The sequence below is a fragment of the Pagrus major genome, chromosome 9, assembly GCF_040436345.1.
Source record: "Pagrus major chromosome 9, Pma_NU_1.0".
NCBI lineage: Eukaryota > Metazoa > Chordata > Actinopteri > Spariformes > Sparidae > Pagrus > Pagrus major.
In genome coordinates this window covers 13,499,366-13,521,247 of record NC_133223.1, presented here as the reverse complement: position 1 = coordinate 13,521,247, position 21,882 = coordinate 13,499,366, and the positions used below count along the sequence as shown (strand labels likewise).

Here is a 21,882-nt window from a genome sequence, read left to right as displayed (position 1 = left end):
GCTTACTTCACTGAGGATGGCCCATACAGCCGAGTCCTTGAGAACTGAAAGCCGCAGTGCCAAGACAGGATTGAAGGAAGGATCTACAGCCCCCTCTGCCACACCCTTCTCAAAATGACCTGCATGTTTAAGCACACAGACACACAGACACACAGACACACACACACAAAAGCATGTATGAAGTATATGGACTCTGCGGTTACATCATTGATGCTTGGTCAAAAGTGATGGACAGTGTTTTCCAGAAGTCAAACTTTTAATGTGAATATACCAACCATATTATCATCATCATCATCACCATCATCATGTTGCTGCTGTTTATTCACCTGGACGCAAATTTAAAAAATGCACTCCAGAATTATTTCCTGGGTGTATACATGTTTATGTATATATGTTTATAGCCTAAATCCCTGAATGTTATATGTTTGTATAGCATGAAGAAGTTACAAACTTTCATTTTGTTATGCAACCCAGTGGTTTAAACGACCCATAAATTACCTTGAACTTTAATTCTTTTTTATTAGTAGGGAGAGCGCAACCCCCATAATTTACGAGTCACTTAGGTGCTCAAGGTCTAAAAAAAATAATTGCTGGCAAATAACATTAACTGACTCACTGGATGAACACGAACTTTATTCGAATATCACGCTCCAGCAAATGGCTTTCATCACTTTTTTTTACCCCCGCCACGGAGGTTATGTTTTCACCCGTATCAGTTTGTTTCTTTGTTGGTTTGTCAGCAGAATTCCACAAAAACTACAGAACAGATTTCCACAAAACTTGGATGGAGGACGGGGCTCGGCCCAGAATAGACCCCATTAACTTCTGCTGTGGATCCGGAGAAAGAGACAGGTCCATTTTTCCCACTTTCTTTAAAATTGCGACATTTTAGTTTCATTTTCATTTCTCAGGGAATAATGCATGAATCTTGATGAAAAAAACGCATTTAGGTGGCTGGCATCTATGAGTGAGTACAAAAGGACACTGCTGGGCCTTGGCAGAGGCCATTATAGTTTTTTTAAGGAATCACACTGACAAGGAATATTTCACAAAAAGAAACCAAAAGAACAAAAAACATCAGCAAAAGAATAAAGATGACAAAACTAATGCAGGAAGAACAGAAAACTTCAGAACAAAATTGGCAAGGATAAAAAAAAGAAAAAAGGCTATGACTGAGAACATCTCACCATCTTTTTGTAAACTGTCTATTACTGCAGGCACCATCAGTGTGAGCGTTTAATCTGAACATGATGTTCCAGTGCTTTTGTTTGCATACACACATATAGCACTTACCGATCCTGTAAAAGCGGTCTTCAGTTCGCTTGTACTTCTCTTTGGTCTGCAATCCGGGTTCCTGTCATATGAACAGGGTGAAAGATGGACAGTAGAATGAAACATGAGAAATCAAATGGCATTTTTTAATTTTCTCATTTGCGCAGCCCTTGAACAGATGCTAGCGCCTGTGACTACACAGCGAGTGTGAATCACAATGTCAGAATGTATCGCCTGTGGCAGAGCAAACGATTCAGTCACGCTCACATTCCTGTCGATAATCAATACGTTTTGTCCCAAAAGAGCAACCGCTCAGTGTAATCTAATCAAAACCGTTTGCACATCACACCACAGAGGGGTGACAGACTGTATTGTGTGTGTGGGGGAAGTATTTCCCTACTGAGACAGGCAGTATTTCCACGGTGGTGTTCTCTATCTTGTCCCCCGGGTGCTCCTGGTTTCCACTGCGAAACAGGAACCTGCCGAAAAAAAAAATCAAGCTTTATTTTTAATGCTTACATGCATGGATAAACATTCTTGCACTTTGGTTGCTGCCAAACAGACACACAAAGTCCATCATCTCCCTTGTGGGCAATAGGTGAGTTAGGTAAGTTAGGCCCATGAAATCAAAAATTGGCTGTGCAAAAGTAAGTGCAACCCCCCCTGTGTCATCAGGACTTAGCTGTCAGTGAGATATAATTGATCAAAAATTCAAAGCTTATGCTTCTCAGATCTCACATTCAGGTCATGGCTGGCTACAGGTTTTGAACATTAAAAAAATCCAGTATTCTGTCTTTGTAGCCAATTTCTGTAGATTTCAAAGCAACTGAAGGATGGTTTGAATTCACAAAAAGGCACAGTGCGGAGAGTGAGCTCCACTTGTAGCTTTGGATTTTACATTCAAATGCACGACCATGCCTTCCTTTCTTTATGTGAAACAAGGTTGTTTTCATTAAAGTGTGGGGGTGCACTGTGTTTATTTGCATTAAATGTTGAGCAGCCAGAGAAGGAAAGACGCCAACCATAGATGGAGGCAGTGACAGATCGTAAAGAACGCTGTATCTCACAACCAACTGCTGACGAGACAACGTCTCATCAGCATAGCAACAGAGTCGGTGTAATTGGTGTCATTCAAAAGCAGACAAAAACACTTCAGTTACACAGTGGTACACTAGAAAGCCATTTTCCCACTCACTGTCATTAACTTGCTGAGTGACTGACAGTCTCACACAATTGTTTCACTGTCCTGCTAAAATTAATCTCCACATGACCACATATTATCATCCTTTTCAGGCCAGCTCTGATCCAAACCGTCAAGTCTCACCATCAGTTCTTTTTATACTGTCGGTCTTGCTGTCTTTCTACCTCGGCCCCACAGAGAGTAGGAGGCTGGCCTGAGAATGCTTATTTTAGAGCACTCTCATTAGCTCACCCTGATCCCCGGAGACACACACACATGCATGCACGCACGCATGCACACACACTGAAGCTAAGCCTGAATCACCGCAGGGCAGCAGGCGGAAATAACTGAAAAGGCAGATTTTTGCATGCGTCTGTATATGTAAATTTGGTGCTCATAATAACTATATACAGTATATGTGACACTGTGCATGCTCACCGTATCATTTCAATGCAAATTAATGAGAAGCAGTGCACGCAAACACATACCTCTCTATGCTCACAGGTCTGTCAAATTTGAAGAGGACGTAGTCTCCAGTAGTAGGAGTGATGGCCCAGAAGAAGTCCTCTCCCAGGTATGTCTTCTCTAATGTGTGACCCTGATATACCTGTGTGAGACAGTACACAATGTTTGTATCTTGATTTTGGTAAACACTGCCTAAAATTAACAACTGCTTTGACTACAGACTATAGATAGCTTGGCACACTACCTTCATTGAAGTGGAAACCTCAGCTGGGGGGTTGACATGCATCTTGTGGAGCAGCGGCTTCAGGAAGTCCTTGTCCTACAGGACATAGACAGAGGGGAAGCCAACATTTCTACACGGGAAGCAGCCTGTACTGTTGCGGTAAATAAATCACTGTGAGGTTGTCAGACTCACTGTGAGCTTTTGGATCTTTCCGGCAAGTGAGGAATGGAGTCCCACATGTTGAAACAGGGAGGGTCTGAACCGCACACGTAGGCTGGACTTCTGCCGCTCGCAGTGTTTCTTTAGAAGAGCACAAAAGAGGGATGATGAAACCTTACAATCTGCTTATAACAGCCATGTTTCCATTAATGTATTTTTAATGCACATTTTTAAGTCTTGCATAAGAAAATGCAACAGAAAGTTTAGAAAATCTTGAAAAGTTTCACAAAAAAATATTGTACACTGCCTTGAGGTCATTTTAGCCTGCTTCGAAAGAGAGTTAATGCCCTTAATGTTAAATGGAGCAGCTGTTTCTGCTCCAAGAGAAGAAAGAGAATCTGTTTCCGCTGTTGACATCTTCCCAAAGCACTATCTATTTTTTCACACGCAGATGGCCAAGGCAACTTGTTAAGTTTCTTCTTCTGTCGAAAGGAATGTTGAAAAACTGAGCGCAGGTGGGGAGAAACAAATCTCCAGGTTCATTTTGACATTTATAAAGAGAGACTTTACATTTTTAATTTAGAACTGAAAAAGTCAAGGCAGTCCTTCTTTTCAGACATTATCACCAAAAACAATAACAATGCATGTGCCCTGTTTGCTACTGTAGACGAGCTAACAACACCTCCTGTGCCAGTAGCTTCTGAACATCTATCTACCAGGGCCTGTAATGAATTTACATCCTTCTCCACTGCCAAAATTCAGAACATTAGACAAGCGGTCAGTGCCACCGTACCAGGTACAGGAGGTGTGCTGTCCATGTGTCCACCTAAAACCAACTCTAAGACCATGACACAATTTGATCCAATCAATGACAAAAACCTGCAAGAAATAATACAACATTTGAAATCTTCCTCCTGCTGCCTTGATATTTTACCAGCAGGGTTCTTCAAAAACATTTCAGCCTGCATGACGTCAGATCTGCTACAGATCGTCAACATGTCTCTTCTCTCAGGTGTCTTCCCACAAGCCATGAAAACTGCAGTTATTAAACCACTCCTGAAGAAGAACAATCTAGACACATCAGTAATTAATAATTATAGGCCCATATCAAACCTCCCAATTTTAAGTAAAATCATTGAATAAGCTGCTTTTCAACAGCTGACAAATTAGCGAATAATAAATGGCTGTTCGATGTCTTCCAATCAGGATTTCGACCACATCACAGCACTGAGACCGCTCTTGTCAAGGTCCTCAATGACATTCATTTAAACACAGACAGTGGCAAAACTTCAGTCTTAGTATTACTGGATCTCAGTGCTGACTACTGTACTGCTACTGTAACGATGTCTTTACACAGGACAGCTGCAGCTGATTCAGAACGCTGCTGCTCGAGTCCTAACAAGGACCAAAAAAGTAGATCACATCACTCCAGTTCTCAAATCTTTACACTGGCTTCCTGTCTGTCAAAGAATAGATTTCAAAATCCTGCTGTTGGTTTATAAAGCACTGAATGGTTTAGGGCCAAAATACATTTCTGATCTGCTGCTACGTTATGAACCATCCAGACCTCTGAGGTCGTCAGGTACAGGTCTGCTTTCAGTCACTAGAGTCAACACTAAACATGGACAAGCAGCATTCAGTTATTATGTGCACATATCTGGAACAAAACTGTAGGTCTGCTCCAACTCTCACCTCTTTTAAATCAAGGCTGAAGACCATTTTGTTTGCCACTGCCTTTCATTGAAGCAATTTTAAAGCTTTGAACTGCACTGTGACTTTTATTCTTTAGTCTTGTCTCTTTTAAACCTATTCTATTTTAGCTTATTTTCCTATTTCTTAACTTGTTTTAATGGTTTGTTTCTTCATGTCTTCCTACTTGTTTTTAGTGTATTTTAAATGCAATCTTTAATGTCTTTTAATATAATTGTATGCCCCTGTAAAGCACTTTGAGTTGCCTTGTGTCTGAATTGTGCTATACAAATAAACTTGCCTTGCCTTCTACTTCTATTAGGTTTATTTGGTGGTTGGCAAACAACTGGATTAGTTTCCGGTTCGCATCATTTACTGTCTTTGTTACAGCCATGGCTACCGTAACCTCAACCGCCAACTTCTGACAAAACTACGTTCACTTCAAATTTGCATGACAATCAGATGGTAACATGGCTTATGCCACTCTATCAATACAGTAATCGCAGAGCATACCGCATCTTTCTCAGGATTGCAGACTTTGACCCAGAGAATGTGGTCCAGCAGCCAGTCGATGGGCTTCTCCTTGTAGAACATGAAGATGAACTCAACAATTAAGTTCAGGTCTGGAGCCTGGAACATTTTTCCTGTTGGAAAGCGAGAGTAATTTAACAACCAACTATTTGCAACAGGATGATTAAACCATTAGTCTAACAAAAACAAAAAAAAATTGTCACAGTTTCAGTTTGACTAAAAATATACCCATTCCTCATTTACATATTGTAGCTGTTAGTAATTTGGATTTGTTTTTCCCTGCCACATCATATTACTTATAATACAATAACCCAATTTCTAAAGTGATCGATTAAATTTCTGTCTATTCTTTAGTGTCAGCTCCATAACCCAACTATTTATCAATAACCCTACAAATCTGACAGGATATGAATGCCTTGCCAAGTTAAGAGGTAAGATATTAAGCTAACAACCACTTTAGAAAGGTAAGCTAGCCAGGGTTGTTTGGCTGTGCCATCAGCTGACAACGCACACTTTGCTTCATCTGAGGTTGCCCAACATTGATTATGTGCTTAATGCATCATACCGATGAAGCCCAGCTGAGAGAACTCCAGGATCATCCAGTCCTCCGACGAGAGCTGAAGGGCAAAGTTCTTCATAGTGGCAAAGTAGTTGGGCTTGGCCACAATGTCATCCTCCAGCTAAAGGAACAGAGGCACAGAAAGAAGAAACATATAACAGAAGAAAAAGAAGAATTTAGGAGTCTGGGTTTATTGTTAAAGGAGAGGGTGTAAAGCAGGAGGGAGACTCATCTATGATCCTACTAGGGCAGAACACTGATCTAAGCTAAGAAACACACTTCTGAGGTGCTATACTAAGCTAGAGTAGCAGTAGATGTCAGACAAGCAATACCTCTTCCCTCCAGGAGAGAGCAGAGAGTGGAAATGGCACACCCCATGAATAAGACAGAGATGGGAGATTAACAACACAGTGAAACTAAACCCTGAACGTCTGGCGTTAGCACTTCAGATCTGCTGAGAGTAAACATTTATATAAACATTCTCAAATTGGACGCCTAGTTTAGCCAAGAGGACAGATAAGAGCTGTACAAGTCTAAGAGGATTAGGCTCAGAATAAGTGAAACTGGCTCCGGCCTGAAAAAAAAAACAACCCAAGAACACTGGCTCTGATGAATGACTACGTCGCCATGTTTTAATTTGGTAAGACAAGCTCCAAACTAATAGCAAACCAGTGTTAACCTAGTAACAGGCTTTCACTCTGATACAAGTGAGTAACAGTGTACAGAGCCCTTCTTAAAAGATAAGTTTGCCCAAAAATGAAAATTCAGTCATTATTTGCCCATCCTCATGCAGATGGAAAGTTTTCGTAGCCTCAAAAACATTTCTGGAGCGTCACAGCAAAACAGTGTTGCAGCATTCTCCTATACAACTGTAATAGATTGGGACTTGTTTAAGAAGATTTAAAAAATGGCATAATCCTAGTCTCCAGAGCCCAGAGATCCCAAAATCTATTTGAAAAGAAATTATTGGCATCCTCGCCCGCTCAAGTCAATTTGGGATCTCAGGTCTTCCAGAGACTGGAATAAGCTGGACAAGGTGTATGGAGCCATTTTATGTTTTTGTGTTGTTGGTGTTTTTTTAAACATTTTTAAATCCCCATTTTTAAAATTCCCCATCCTCAGTTGTTTAGGAGAATGCTGCTACGCTGTTTTGCTGTGAAGCTCCAGAAATGTATTGTGGACAATGAAACTTCACCTGAGTAGATAATGAAAGAAAATTCGATTCTGGGTGAACTTATCTTTTAAAAAGAAAATCCAATAAGTTGCTGTTTTTCTTTTTTCTTTCAATGACATACCTGGACATAGTAAACCCCTTTGCTGACAGCATACATCATGAGGAAGGAATAGTCCAAATTCTGCTTGGTCCTCCATCTAAAGAAAGCAGAATTCAACAACACATATAATGAATGTCAGGCGGTACCGAATAGTTCAGAGCTTCATTCATAACAATGACATTTGAATGCTGTGCAGCTTTTTTCCATGTCGTTCTACAACACAGATCGTACAACAAAATACAAGATTTATCTCTTAAAGTCAAGACGATGTGACATTTGTTGGGGTCTGTAGCACACAAACATGTTTTCTTACATCTGGAGAGCAAGATTTGTAGGTCAGGACATCTCTGCAGCACTGCAGTTCTTTATTATAATGCTATTTTGTCCAACATTTTATCTTTAACAAAAACTGTAGCTTCATGCGTTATGGTCATATTGACATTTTTGATTATATTTCGATTAACTGTGCTGCCATACTGCATCAGATTTTTTCCAACTTACTGTATGTGACCTAAACATTTCAATTAACTCTGTTGTAAGGTCCAGCAGTCAACATGTACTGAGAGAGGATCGATGTTATCATTTCCAAAATTCCCAAAATGTTTCTTTCTAACAAAATATTCTGCCTCAAGCAATATTCTTTTTGCGTTTAGCCTTTTAAAAACGATTTCACTGCGTTAAAAAAACTGTTTGCTCACCTGCCTGCTGCAAACAAAGGCAGGCACACATTGGTATTAACAGGGCGGGGGTGGGCTAGCAGCAATCGAACAGCACTATGAATACATTTATATAACCACAATAACAAAAAAACCTATTTTGGCTGGAACACTATTGAAATTGAAGATTTTGTTCATGGATTTTTATTTATTCACATTCAAAGCTTCACTGTAAAACCTCAAGAGAAGTGCCAAATGTAAAACAAAAAGAAAAACATTCGGTACAGCCCAAAATAAAACTACACATACATGAATCCAGCTGTATTTTAAAAGATATCTTCTGGGATATTTTACCTATGGAAAGCATGTCACACACACTGCTTCACATACAAAAAGCAAAACGCTGCAAATCATGTACTCCCGGATACACTGAATGCCACAACAGCAGACTGGATGTGAATAATTTATAAACCAGTGCTGTCACACTAATTGTTTGATCTGAATGATCTGCTGTTGTTGCTGTCTGACTCATGGCTGCACACCAAAGGAGTTGCAGGTGTTCATGATGCTTTCCACAAGGCAGGTGTTGGAGGTGCGTATACACGCACCAACACACACAAACACACACCATTTTAACACACGCCACAGATATGAGGGCATGGATGCACATGCACTTAAATTCAGCCAGGTGGTTGAGTGTTGCTGCAGCTTCAGCAGTGAGGGAATGTAAAAAACCCTTTTCTGGACCATTCATTAGGATGCAGGCACACTGAGGCTGGGCAATATAGCCTTAAAATAATACTGCAATATATTTTTTATATCTTCTAAAAGCACTTCATTATCGCTAGGAATGGGCGACAAAATCAAATACCACAATATTTCTGAATAAATACCTTGATAGTGATATTGATATTGATATTGATATTGCAACAATATTGTAGGGTTGACTGTTGGTACCTTCACAAAAACATTAACACAATAAGATGTTTGCTAAATAATCATCAGTACTGTGGATATAATCAGTAAGTGGGTAAATATAAGTATTAGAAACAAGTAGAACAGTCCGGTATGTTCATGAAATTACATCACTTTTATGTAATGCAGCTTTTAAAGGAGACCTACTCTGCTCATTTTCAGGTTTAAGCCCCCCCGCCCCTTCCAAATACCCAGTCTGCTCTGATTGGTCAGCTCACATATGCCTGACCCAGCACCGCTAACAACAACAAAGAAGCTGTGCTAAATCAATTCAGCCAAACCAGCTGCTAGGCATACATTATGTGTGACATAGTGCGATGTCACAAAGTCACAGAATTAAAGGCAGGAGTATAGTATAATATAGCAGAGGCGAGGGTTTTTAACTTTCAGGATCTTTTACATGCAAAAGAACCTGTACAAAAAAACACAAAAGGAAAGGCAAAAAAAGAAAAGGCATAATAGGACTCATTGAAAACGAGAAGACAACACTAATGCCATATCACAATAGACTGATATCCAAAATCTAAGACATATATAACGATGCGCGCACACATAAAACAAGCATCTAAAATGTTACCCTTTTTCTTTTCTTTTTTTAACCACGGCCACTGTTGAACAAGATACTAACTGTTCAGATTGCCATCAGAAGCATGCTCTGCTCACAAACACCCACACATACAAACAGAACACAAAGTCCTCTGGGCCTAAAGGCTACCATCTGAGTACATACTGCAAGTAGTCAGCACAAACTGCACCATAAACAGATTTCTAATGAGGCCAGTTAGATGACTATAAAGAGTGAAGATAAGCTAAGAGGATAACAAGAGGGAGCACTACAGAGAGAAAGAGATAGAGGGTGCTGCTGCTGATGACCTTGATCTGACTTTGAGGAATGCCTGTGGAATACTAAGTACCTCGGCAGCCTACCTAAAAGCTCTCGTTTGCTCGCTCCCTCCCACTTTCCCCCCCTGACTCATCCTTCTACTTTTTTTCTCTCTACAATCCTCATCACAGCTCTCCTTCACTTCATTTCTCTCAGGGCTGGCTTCTCCCCTATTTCCATACTGATCTATATCATATTTTGCGCTAATTAAATGTAGGAGCGCTGAACTCACAGACAACACAGATGTCATGCCGGCAGTGTGTGAAATGCTTACTTGACTCTCTCTTTAGAGTCTCCAAAAGTCTCTTTGAGGTTGGTGAGCTCAGGGTAATAGGCAGCTGGCGGGGAGATCACCTCCAGCAAACCTGAACTCAGCTCTGTAGAAAACCTGAACAGAAGGAGGTCATTGGTGACATCAACAAGTTTGACAAACACACAATCACACACACACTTTCCTCAAAGGAAATGTACTCACTCTTTCTCCAGGCCAGCAACCACACTGTGAACGTAGTCCACATCAGTCTGCAGAGATGAAAGAATTAAACACATTGGACACACACTTGTTTTTTTATTCATTGTGCAGAAGCGTTGTTGTGCTATGACTCATTCTGTGTGATTACGACATCTCACCTCCCCGACGAAGACAATAATGACACAGTCAAGTTTTTCCTCTGGTGACAGCTTGTCTATTAGCGAACGCAGCGTCTCTGACAGATAAGACTTCACCTTCCGCTTCACTGTGGGGATTCCCATCACCATGGTAACTGAGAAGACAGAAGTGAGAGGTGAAAGAAGAAAGTGTCGAAGGGTGCAGAGAGAGGGGCGGCTGTTTAATTCAGTCCATCCAAAACACCAAACAATCTTTGCTGTTCCCTAATGACTAAATACACCAGCCGAGATCCACAAGGAGGAGAGAGGAGGAGAAATTCATGGCCAAAGTGACAGATGGTGGTGGGAGGTATGACTGACGGAGGTGGTTTGTAAGGCATCTGCACCACCACGCTGCATGTTATTAAAGAACTGTGTCGTTTAACAATCTTATACAACATGGGTAAAGTAAATAAATCCAAATCATACAACATTTGCAAGTCACTGATTCAAACAATGTTTTTACATTAGACAGAGTTAGCAAATATTTATCATAGCTGGCATCCGCTCAACATCATCCTTTATCCAGAGATCTGCAGTGTTGCTTAATTCATTTATGAGATTTTCCAACCTGCTAATACAGACACAGCCAACAGCAGTGAGAAAAAAGTGTGAACTGACAGTTTTTCAGAGAGCGTCTGGCCTCTTATCACTGATTTATCTGTCATGTTTTTGTAATTAATTGATTAAAAATGAAACGATAAAACCATCAAAAAGTTACCAGTCCCCAAACCAAAATATACAGTGAACTACACTTTGCGACATGCTTTTCATTTTATTATTCTTATTTGTCAAACTAATTTAACTTGTTGTTTTATTTTGTTTTCACATGTCCGAAATAAATTTGCATTCATTCTTTCATTCAAGTTGCTGAGCTATGGCATTGGATAATGGCCAGACTATTTTAAGCAGAATATAATGATGTCACAGTGCATTTAACCTCTGACCTTTTGGATATCAAATGTCATAACTTCAAAATGCAGTTGTTGTGAATGCCCTTATATGCACTGATTGCAAACATGAAGCTAATAATCAACTCGGAGCTAAGAAAGGTCACGGGTAGTATCACATTCTGCTGAGGGCAGGCTGATAAAGCGAGACAACAGTAAGAAATGGAAAGAAAGGAAAAGAGAGACACTATTGTCATCCCCTATTGTCAGCTCCTATTGTATGAGGCCTGGAGTGGCTGCGGCTGAACAGAAGGCCTCTTCTTTAGTATGGAGGGGTCCCCTGAGAGGTATACCCGACTGAACTGAAAACCAGTTCATTTTACTCACTAGGACACAAGGATCACTTTCACTAGGCTAAGATATACTGATGGAATGAGATAGTGGGAAGAGAGTGTACAGCAAGCCCACACTGGTTCGACACTGATGAACAAGTTATCATGCTGGATATCTGACAGTGAATCAGTGTTTTACTCATCCAAAGGAAAATAAGTCAAGACAGTGAGCATGAAATTGCCTGTTAGCCTGTGTGCTCTTCATTTAAAAAGTTCAGCTTTCACTTCCTCTTTACAGTGTACTTGCCCTTCACTGAATTCAAATCATATGTTCACAATCTTTTGCATAAATTGTGCAATGCTTTTCTGGAAAACAGGAAAACGAGGTTAAGTGTTGTATTAGTGGAGGTTACAAACAAATTGCCCCAAGGGGATGGTATTGGTTGTCAAGTAGATGGACCAGAGCTAATGCGTGCATGTGTTTGCGTGTTAGTGAGAGTCTGTGCGTGTACAGTTTGAAAGGAGAAGCATGCTAACTGAGCTGATGTGGGGGCACAAGGGGCCCCATCCGAGGCACAAAACAAACTTGAGGTGCAGCATGAGTGAGCAGCACAGTGGACTTGAGAAAGGGTGCAATCCTCCAGAGTGATCTGTGCAGCGTGGAGAATCTGTCCCACTTTTGCTTTGTGTTTTCACGCTGAGCTCCGTGCCGTATAGCGACACCCACCACCACCAAGAAAGTAGGTCGAGGATGAAAGGAGAACGTGGGAGGAAGGAAAAGAGACAGAGAGTGACAGAATAAGGGAGGGTGGCAGACAGTGAATGAGTGATAATGCATGCAAGTGCAGTGCGAGCAGGACCGACTCCAGGACTGCCCCTCCCCGTGTCCCTCCCCGTGTCCCTTGATCAGCCTGCCCGCTTCGTTCTGCCATCCTTTCATCTCTTTCAGGAAAAAAAGCAAAACAATCTCCATTTCTGTCACATCAGTGACAAGAACCGACTTGGCGTGCGATGCACATGAAAGGAGCTGGTGTTCAGCAGGATTTGTAATGTCCAGCAAAATGACACTTCATGTTTTTCTTAAACGTAGCATGTAAATGTTTTTATTTTGCCAAACAGGGACCATAGCTACACATTATTTGGGGTTATAGTTAATGTTAAAACAAAATTGCAATATTCTTAGGCTTTATTGCAAAATTTTAAAACTCAAAAGCACCGTATGGTAGACGTGGGGGACAAAATCACATAACACAATATTTTTGACCAAATATGTCGATATCAATATTGCTAGTTGATAATCATGGGTAATGTGGATATAAGTACTGTTAATAATTGGTTACATTAGTAAAAAAAAAAAAAAGTTTAGTCGTATATTTAAGATATCAAATCTGGACTAAGAGACATATCCCAAAGCAGCAGACAGTGTTGCCAAGCAATGGTAAACAATCCTAGCCATTGAGGCTAATGTTAGCCACTACTGTTGTCAGATGTTAAAACTGACAGTTAAAATCCTACCTCCAGATCTCGCTGAAGACTAGACAATCCATCCCTGACCGTTTTCTCATCTAGCCTCGTTTCTTCTGCTTCTGTTTTTTCTCTCTGTATTAGTATTAATGGTAAAGAAAGCTACAGTCTCCATGTGTTTACATTTGTCTCCCCATGAGTTCACGTGAGGTGCTGCATCGCTCCCTCTGGCAGGAAATTCATCCTGTGGTGTGTGATTCGCCACTATTTTCAAGTCTGGTAGTGTGTGCGGGTTTAGGATTGGAGACAAGAACATCTGAGAAGATTCTCTTTATGTGCCTGAAGCAACCTAATTTCACAGTTGGTTAGGATTTTAAAAGTCCTGTAGTGTGAGGCTGGTCTGAGAGAGAACATGCGTTATTTATTATACTAGTTTGGAGTTAAGGAAATCATGAATTAAATATAAAAAAATGCAGATTAGGTAAAATGATAAAATATAAATATGATTAAATAAAGCAATAAATGTGATCGTAGATGCATATCTCTATGGATTATTCTAACGAGATATTCTCAGGGCTGGGGAGTTTTTGTTTGAAGCAGGTTTTTATTCATATTTGATGTCCTTGATTGTTTGTATCTATACAGTAACATATGTTTGTGTTTGATTTTTCCATAACTAATTTAAATACAAGCCTTTAAAATGATTCATTAAAATCTTGTTTGGTGAAAAACTGTCATGCTTTGGGGTAATTCAGGCATCATTTTATTTTAATTTACCTTCAAAGTAAATGCCAACAATGTTTTCCTCAGGACATGAGGTGTTGCTGCTGCAGATGAGAGGCACCCCTAGTAATGTGGTTGCTATATTTTAGGTTTTACAAAGCCTGAGGGACACTTTGTGTATGTGTGTATGTGCACAACAGTTTGGCTAAGCTTCCGAAAACCTATAATCAGCAACCGGAGTGGACCATCTATTAAGTTAAAGTGAGTATCATTTTTGTAAAAATGGTCATGCCTCACAGACTAAATTCATAGTATCATGTTACTTAGGTGGTTGTTCTATATATTCAATCAATAACACCAGGAGCTTGGTAAGAAAAAACATCTTACCATCAATAACCAGGTAGAGCCACCATAAATTCTCCTCTCCATTATGTGGGTTGCATAATACAGAAACAGTAATAATGCTCCTGGTTATATTTGTTCTGTTTGTGTACAATTTAATACTGCACAAAACAGCACAATATTATGTTAGGAAAACCTGATCAGTGTGTAAGCTTTACAGCCTGAAGGTGTAGGGTGAATATAGACAGAGGCCACACTTGACAAGCATCCCAACACCCACATCTTGGGCATGGGTAAACAAAGACCTGACAATTAGATGCCAATGTCAACAACATGTGGGCATCAGGTCTGGTCGTTACCCTATGTTCAGACATCAGCTGGTAAAATGCACCACTGGAAAAGCTCTGTTGCTTTGACATGCTTTACTGCTTGCAGCTGGAAAATAGAGCCATGTCCTATTTTTTTTCTTCTTCAGTGTTGCATTGCAGCGATGCAGCTGGCCAATCAGGGCCCACACCGACACAAAACAGAGTGTTTCTTTTGAAATACAGAGATGGTTGAAAGCCGGTTCTCAGACAGGTTAGCCCTGTGGGTTTACGACAGGTGCATTAGGTATAAAGGCAATTATGGTTGGGTGGATGGGTGTGTAAGTGAGTGAGTGTAGAGTGTCTGAATGTTTTAAAAGCTACAGAGTTGCCACTGAAGGTATTTAGTTTCAGATTAGATCTTGTTGATTAGATTGTGTTGATTAATGAACTGAGTTTCACAACTTCTGCCACAACTTCAGAGTGACTGAGTAATCAGCTGAATCAAAGGTTTCTCTGCCATGTTGAACACCGTGACCAAGCACAAAAAAGATAAAAAGAAGGAAGCAACAAAAAATGCAAATATGAGGTTTACATTACTGTCAACTGATAATTTTGCTGTCCATGCCTGTTTCAAACAGAAGCAAAAAGAAGTGTTGCAATTAGCTTCAGTGAGTGGGAAGCCAATGAGGGTCATATTCTTGTCCCTGCGCTGGCAACTACAGAATGGTGCTGGCCGGTAATCCAGCTCTGGTGAACCACTGTACTATGACTGACTTTGCTAGTTGCCAGGGCTTGACACGCTAACTGGCTGTCATTGTTAGAAAGTAGTGAGTGTGACTCTTAAGATAACATAAATAAGTCTTTGTTGTTCCCTCAAAGAGAAATCCACTTGTTACAGTAGCTTACAGCAGTGACTGACTGAGTGATAGATAAAGATATATTGAAAACAAGACAAAATAGAAAATATTAAGTAAAATACTCATAATAATAATTAAGGCTATATACACACTATCCACCTTCCACATTCAAAATATGACTAAGAAGGACAACTGCACATCATAATTGCAGCCATAACTGCAATAGAGTTTTACACATTAAAGTGTGTTTACAGGTGTTGGGGAGTACTGCTGCATATGTGAAAAAAGTAGTATAAAGCATTTTGTGGCTCCAGAGGAAGCTGCATGTAATCTGACCAATTGCCTCCAGTGATGTCACTCAGTAGCTAAGTTGCTTTGTGGGTAATGTAGGCAGCAGGTTTTTAAGAGCACTTGTATAACACTGTTAGACTCATTATGGACAGTTTAAAACAAATGATTTATACAGCGAGTGATTGATACAGCAGAATCGCCTTTTTTATTACACTCATTGTCTTCTCTTTTAAAACCTGGCACCTAAATTACCCAAAAAGCACTAGCCACTGAGTGATGTCACCTGAGGCAATTAATTAGATTAGATGGAGTAGATGTGCACCATTTTGGTTCGAAAATGTGGCACAGATACTCCCTGAGCTGACTGGTGGGTGTGTGCGCGACGTGCTTAAAGGTGCCGTTCGCCACAGCATGTGTTTGGTCTTTACAGTGAGGTTTTTTGCAACAAGGAGAAATGAACCAGCAGTTACCATGTGGATTTGAGCAGACATACGACTGTCTAAAGTCTCCTCAGGCCAGCAGAGGAGTCGGCAGCGACAAAAGCCCTTTTCACACAGAGACTCCGCATTATCTCCGCAGCGAAGGCTCGTCATTTCTCCGTCTTTGTTTGTTGAAAATGTTGAAATGTGACGAAGAGTCGGTAGGACAGACAGGATGTCAGACACTTTTCCACATATGACTGCAGATTTTATTTTCCTCAGTTACCACATTACTGTTGTTTGGTCCTGTAATGTTGCTTTGCGGGTAATTTCTCTTTTATTTGATGAGTGAAGGATCTGTTTAGTTATCAGACTGTGAACACCTCTCGCCTCTGCTGCGGCTCTGATACTACCTCCGGAGAGCCACAGCGAAACGGCCCCCCCTCTCCACATCTGAAAGTTTCACACAGACGACCATGAGGAGAATCGGCGCATGATTCCTGCACTGAAAGGGCAGTGTGAATGGGGCTACTGATTGCAGCACAAGGAAAAGAGAGAAAAAGAGATCTTCAACTGTTGCTTGTGTCATGTTAATTAGCTGCTAAGTGTAAACAAATGCTGGTGTTGCTTGGCAACAAAATAAGCACACTGTCTTTGTGAAAAAGGCACATGTTGGCAAACTGGTTGTTTGCCAAAGGCCGTATGTGTGTTTGGAGGCAACAGGCAAGGTGGTATTCATATTAATGCTCTTTTGTTGGTTCCTGTCTAACAGAAACTTCAGTCAGGCCCTTCCCAATCAGTTCAGTCTCAAAGGTTCTCTGAACTGTTTCTTCCCATAATCCTTGTTCAGTTTAAAGTGGGATGATGTCCTAATTTACAAGGCTATAAATATCCCAATGTCAGATATGCTTAGACCAGCAGAGAAACAAGGGGGTGGGGGTGGTCGTTAAAAATAAAAGACACAGGGGTAGACCAAGAAAACAATGAGGGGTAGAGAAAAGGAGATGTTAAAGGCACTATTGTGGCCTTGAGGTGAAAATTGTTAGTGGCTAATCAAATCTGTCACAGTGGTGGAGGGGCAGTCATGTGTCTCCATAACCACCAACACAGAGATCCACAATCACTTCACAATAGCAGTACCTCCAGCTTGGTTGGGCATTCCAGTGAACACAATGGAGTAGTGTTTAAAGGTGTGAAGCTGGTGAGAACAAGGCAGTAGACGGCGGCAAACTGCATTATCAGTGGCTAGAATTTCTAAGAAAAAAAGTCTCAAAGAGTCTTAAAACCTTGTCGGCAGATAACAGATACCTGCCCACCCATCAGAAAAACAGACAGACTGGCAATGATAGGCCATGCCTTTTCTTCTTGTTTCCTATGGGAATACTTTGTACTCATTGATCAAAACAGGCTGCGGGCCAGGGACAAGGAACTCCTATTTGTCCCAGACTGGTCCCTTCTTCCTTTCCTCTAATTTGTCAAGGGCCTCTGTTCTTTCCCTCAGTCATTGTCATTAGCAAAGTGGAAACGTCATTCGAGCTGTTCAGCCCCTAACTCGCGCCCCAAATTCACCGCACCTATCACACTCGCAATGCCAGATCAGTAATCCTCTGAAAGAGAACTTGATATAGCAGAGGTCACAGTGTGTATGTGCTGCTTGAGGGGTGGAAGGAAAAAAACAAAAAATAAGTTGTCCTGTAAAATAGGTGCTTATAGGAAAGGGTGAAACAGGAGAGGAGTAATCCTTATGAAGGGGGAGACTTGGAGAGGACATGTGGCACCTAGTTAGCTTAGTTAAAAATTTGTTGTTGTTTTTTTAGGAAACTACCAGGTGAAGAATTACACTGCTGAATTTGTTGTGGCCTACATGTTTGTAATCCTTATGTAAAGTTTCTTTTTATAGCACTTTAAGTGTTCCTCTCAACTTCAATAAAAGAGAGAAGAAAGAGCTACCAAAAAGCATTTGGACACACAAAGTGCAAGTTCATGTCAGGAAAAACAGAGCAGGGTAGAGATTTGTAAGTAAAAGAGAAATCCCCGTTTGATCAAGCCAAGAGGTAGGATACATAATGTGTAAAGTAAACAGGGAATTATACTGTACATACACTGTAATTATCTTCATCTCTGCATGTACTCCAGAATGATCCTATTGCACAGCTCAGTCCAGAGGGGATACTTGTTGTGAACTCGTCAACAACTGATAACTTGTTGAGACTTGATTCCCTCCCAGGCGTAATTAGTATCTCTGGGGATTTTTACTGCGTTTATGTAGGAAGACTCAAGCGTGCATATTCCAGAGACAGACCTTAATGAATTTCAAAGTAACTGGTGTACTGAATTTGCAGTGTGCGCATAAGTTTCCTCACCTCCCGTGCGGCCAAGACCAACCTGCACAGCAGGGTGCAGGCTGCCCTCATTGTTGAGAAGGTGAGGCAGGTGGTGGTAGATATTTGGCACCTGGAGAGGTTTCCTGTTTGCGAGCTCCTTCAATAGTTTCTGTGTCTCATCTGAAAACAAACACAGAAACAAGTTAAGTGGAGTCACACCTTTTCGGTTTTGTGATAAGATGACAAGAATGCTCACTGGCTGCAGGCCCTGTCTATGATTTAGCCTTATACCATACTGCATTGTGTAGCATACAATAGTAACCAAATTGAGTTTTCATTTTCCATTTGTGTGTGCATGACGTGTGATTAAATCAAATTCTAAAAATGTCGGAAAAAAGCATAACTGTCGTCATTTACATTAACATTAGAATAGACTGACAGATCATTTTCAGTTTCAAAAGCATAGCGCTGCTATCATGATAATGAAATTGAAACTAAAATTGACTGTTCTTTTTTAAATTGTAAAACAATGTGCAACGTAAGCTTGAAAACAAAATAGCAACCTGGACTTTTAAATATTTAATGTGAATGTGAAATGGTCTTGTGATTGGTACGCATTAGCCAACAGGATTTTATAACCCACCTAATGGCTTTGACCGTTGACTGAGTCAACAAGAGAGGCCTGAGAGAACTGGAAATGAAAGGTATTTCCCCTGAGCCTTTCCTCTGAACTATAAAGATCATGTCTTTCATATTACACTGAGTCACATTTTTGAGAACTAAAACAAACATTTGTTATATCTAGGAGCACTGTATGATTTTGATTTTAACTTATTCAACAGGTGATGCAAAGCCCATGTACTCACGCCACAGGCACAAATGACTGAAAAACTTTCATGTTTACACAACAGTGTAAACTCTCAGTTGGGGTCAATGAATCTTCATGTGTGTTTGTAAGCGTCAGTCACCTGAAAAGTTTGTGAGGGCATCTTTGCTGCTGTTCGTCTCTGCGATGGCACGTCTGAACTGCTCGAGAATGTGGTTAAGCTCAGACGAGCGCTGCAGCGTCCGGTGCTCTGCCACACGAAGGCGCTCTTTCAAGGCATGGAACTCCCTCTGGTATGCTATCAGCTTCTCTATAAGAACAAATAAAGAAACAGGCAAAGTAGGGTTCATTAGGAGGTGACAACAAGCACTATAAAAAGTTCTAGGAACTGAAAAAATTAAAAATGGTCAGATAAAAGGACCACTGTTTGGTAAAGGGAGAGCAGGGTTCAGCCATGAAGTAAAAACATCCTGACAGACTTGGACAAACAAAAATCTAATACTTGGAAGAGTGCAAGTCTTATCAGTGTGGTTAGGATTTTGAAAATATTGCTATTACGTAATATATCATCTGATGTTTATATTTCACTATCTTTTCTAAGTAATCAATTGTAGCATATAATTCATTACAGTGCCTTTATCACAGACTCAGCCAGAAGGCCTCCAGAGCAATGAGTGTGCTTTTTCATCTCTCACATTTTTATGGTTAGCATTCAGAGATGAGGACTGCCATTTACTGTATTTAAAAGATGGAGGACATGGCAGCTCCTGATAAGATTAGCAACAACATTTCAGTGGACCCCTGGTGGCTGACTGCAGTATGGGTCACACACCCAGCCCCCTCCATGTAAGCGGATGTCAAAGTACATGTCAAACAAATTATTCCAAAAAAGACAGTTTCTGCCATTTACGGTAGGTCTTAGTACCCTGATGTATATTCAATTGTTCATTTCTCTGATAAGATTGGTTTTAATTATTTATATGATGCTATAAAAAGGGGATGTGAGGTCATCATTGACAGCTGCACTCTGTTCCCGATTGAGTCCATGGGCAGGACATCAACACTGCAGCTCCGACCCCCAATCCATTCTGCGCAGACTCCACTCCCAATGCCTTCAGCACAAGATGGAAGCGCTCATATGCAGGATATTTAGCTTTATTTTTGCACAGTGGGAGGAAATGGAGACGCGTCGTCCATCTTTATATACAGCAAAAACAGTCCTAATCTGACCTTTTCTGTACATATTGGAGGAAACTGAATCTGCACTCTGAGACATGCTGCTGAGGGAAAGGAGGGAGCTACATTTTTCATCATCAGGACTTCAAAGATTGCACTGGGATTTACAGCTCCATGGCACAATCACTGAACTTCTCTAGTAGCATATGATGGGATTATCGATAGTGATACTGCACTCAGGAGCAGCAATTCATTGGCAATAGCAGCTGTATGTTTTTAGCGGAATTGAATTTTGAGGCTTCGAGTCAGAAACTGTTCTGAGCTCTCATCAGGAAACCAAAGTTTAGTGGTGGAGAAAAGAAGAAGCGGTTAAATTCTGTGAAACATGTGGTCCGTCTGGGCCGTGCAGTCAGCCAGTCTTGCTGCTTGTCTTCTTTTACTTGATCAAGTTTCGGTTGAATTCTCTTTGTGTTGAGTCTATGTTCTATGTGAGTATACCCATTTATATCTTTCACCTGAATGAAAAGCGCATTGTAACTTAAATTCGTTATAATAATTTACTTTTGAAGGTGATTAGAAATTACTTTTTTAGGGCTATTGTTTTTATTATTGATTACTCCGCAGATTATTTTCATGGTTAATCACTTAATCATTTGTCTATAAAATGTGCTATAAAAAGTTGTGAAAAATGCCTGAAATTGCTTCTTTTTCCAACCAACAGTCCAAAACCCAAAGACTCTTCAAATACTGTCATAAATGACAAAGAAAACACAGCAAATCCTTACATTTAAGAAGCTGAACCAGCAAATGTTTGACATTTTTGCTTAAAAATGACAACAAAAATAAATCAAACGTAAAATAGTAATTAATTTTCTTTCAATCGACTCATCTATTAATCGACTAGTTGCAGCTGTACTTGATTTTGTTCCGAAAATTCATGAGGTTACAGGAAGAGTACAAAGGTGTGTACGTATGTGTGTGGGTTAGGTGTGGTTGTGGGTTTGGCCAGTCTCTGATCTTCCTCTGCTGGTAGATTTATCATGACCTTTCAGAGAACCCTCCGCTACAACAAGAACTAAAAAACAGACTCCCTTCATCTTCCCTTCTCCATCACTCCCTCTCTGACTAAGCCATTGTCCATCCACTCTGCCCTTGCTCCTCTTCGACACAGAAACCATGTTGTTCCTCCTGAATGTTGATCTCTAAGACACACAGACAGATGCTGTCATTTGGCCTAAAACCTCTTGAAAAGGGCAGCTTCAAACTAAAACAGACTTTCATCTTCACATCAGTCCCTTGATTGTAGGACTCCTCCAGGCCTGTTGAGCTGAAACCACACCTGTATCCTCACTGTGCAAAGAAACAAAGACACAGGAACAGAAACAATAAGTTGATATGGTTTCTATTTAGCGCAGA

The 21,882-nt window shown here is 40.6% G+C and overlaps 1 protein-coding gene across 1 annotated transcript in view; it reads right to left on the bottom strand.

Annotated features, from left to right (window-relative positions):
- Positions 1-21,882, bottom strand: part of mgat4a (alpha-1,3-mannosyl-glycoprotein 4-beta-N-acetylglucosaminyltransferase A) — a 36,524-nt gene that overhangs the window by 2,575 nt on the left and 12,067 nt on the right. Inside the window, exons 2-15 of the mRNA XM_073473279.1 lie at positions 19,433-19,600; positions 18,504-18,644; positions 10,497-10,630; positions 10,342-10,388; positions 10,141-10,254; positions 7,374-7,449; positions 6,085-6,199; positions 5,502-5,632; positions 3,333-3,440; positions 3,162-3,236; positions 2,941-3,059; positions 1,673-1,751; positions 1,294-1,354; positions 7-119 (exon numbers count right to left, since the gene is read on the bottom strand). Coding sequence (XP_073329380.1) covers positions 7-119; positions 1,294-1,354; positions 1,673-1,751; positions 2,941-3,059; positions 3,162-3,236; positions 3,333-3,440; positions 5,502-5,632; positions 6,085-6,199; positions 7,374-7,449; positions 10,141-10,254; positions 10,342-10,388; positions 10,497-10,630; positions 18,504-18,644; positions 19,433-19,600 — 1,481 coding nt within the window. The remainder of the gene's footprint in view (positions 1-6; positions 120-1,293; positions 1,355-1,672; positions 1,752-2,940; positions 3,060-3,161; positions 3,237-3,332; positions 3,441-5,501; positions 5,633-6,084; positions 6,200-7,373; positions 7,450-10,140; positions 10,255-10,341; positions 10,389-10,496; positions 10,631-18,503; positions 18,645-19,432; positions 19,601-21,882) is intronic.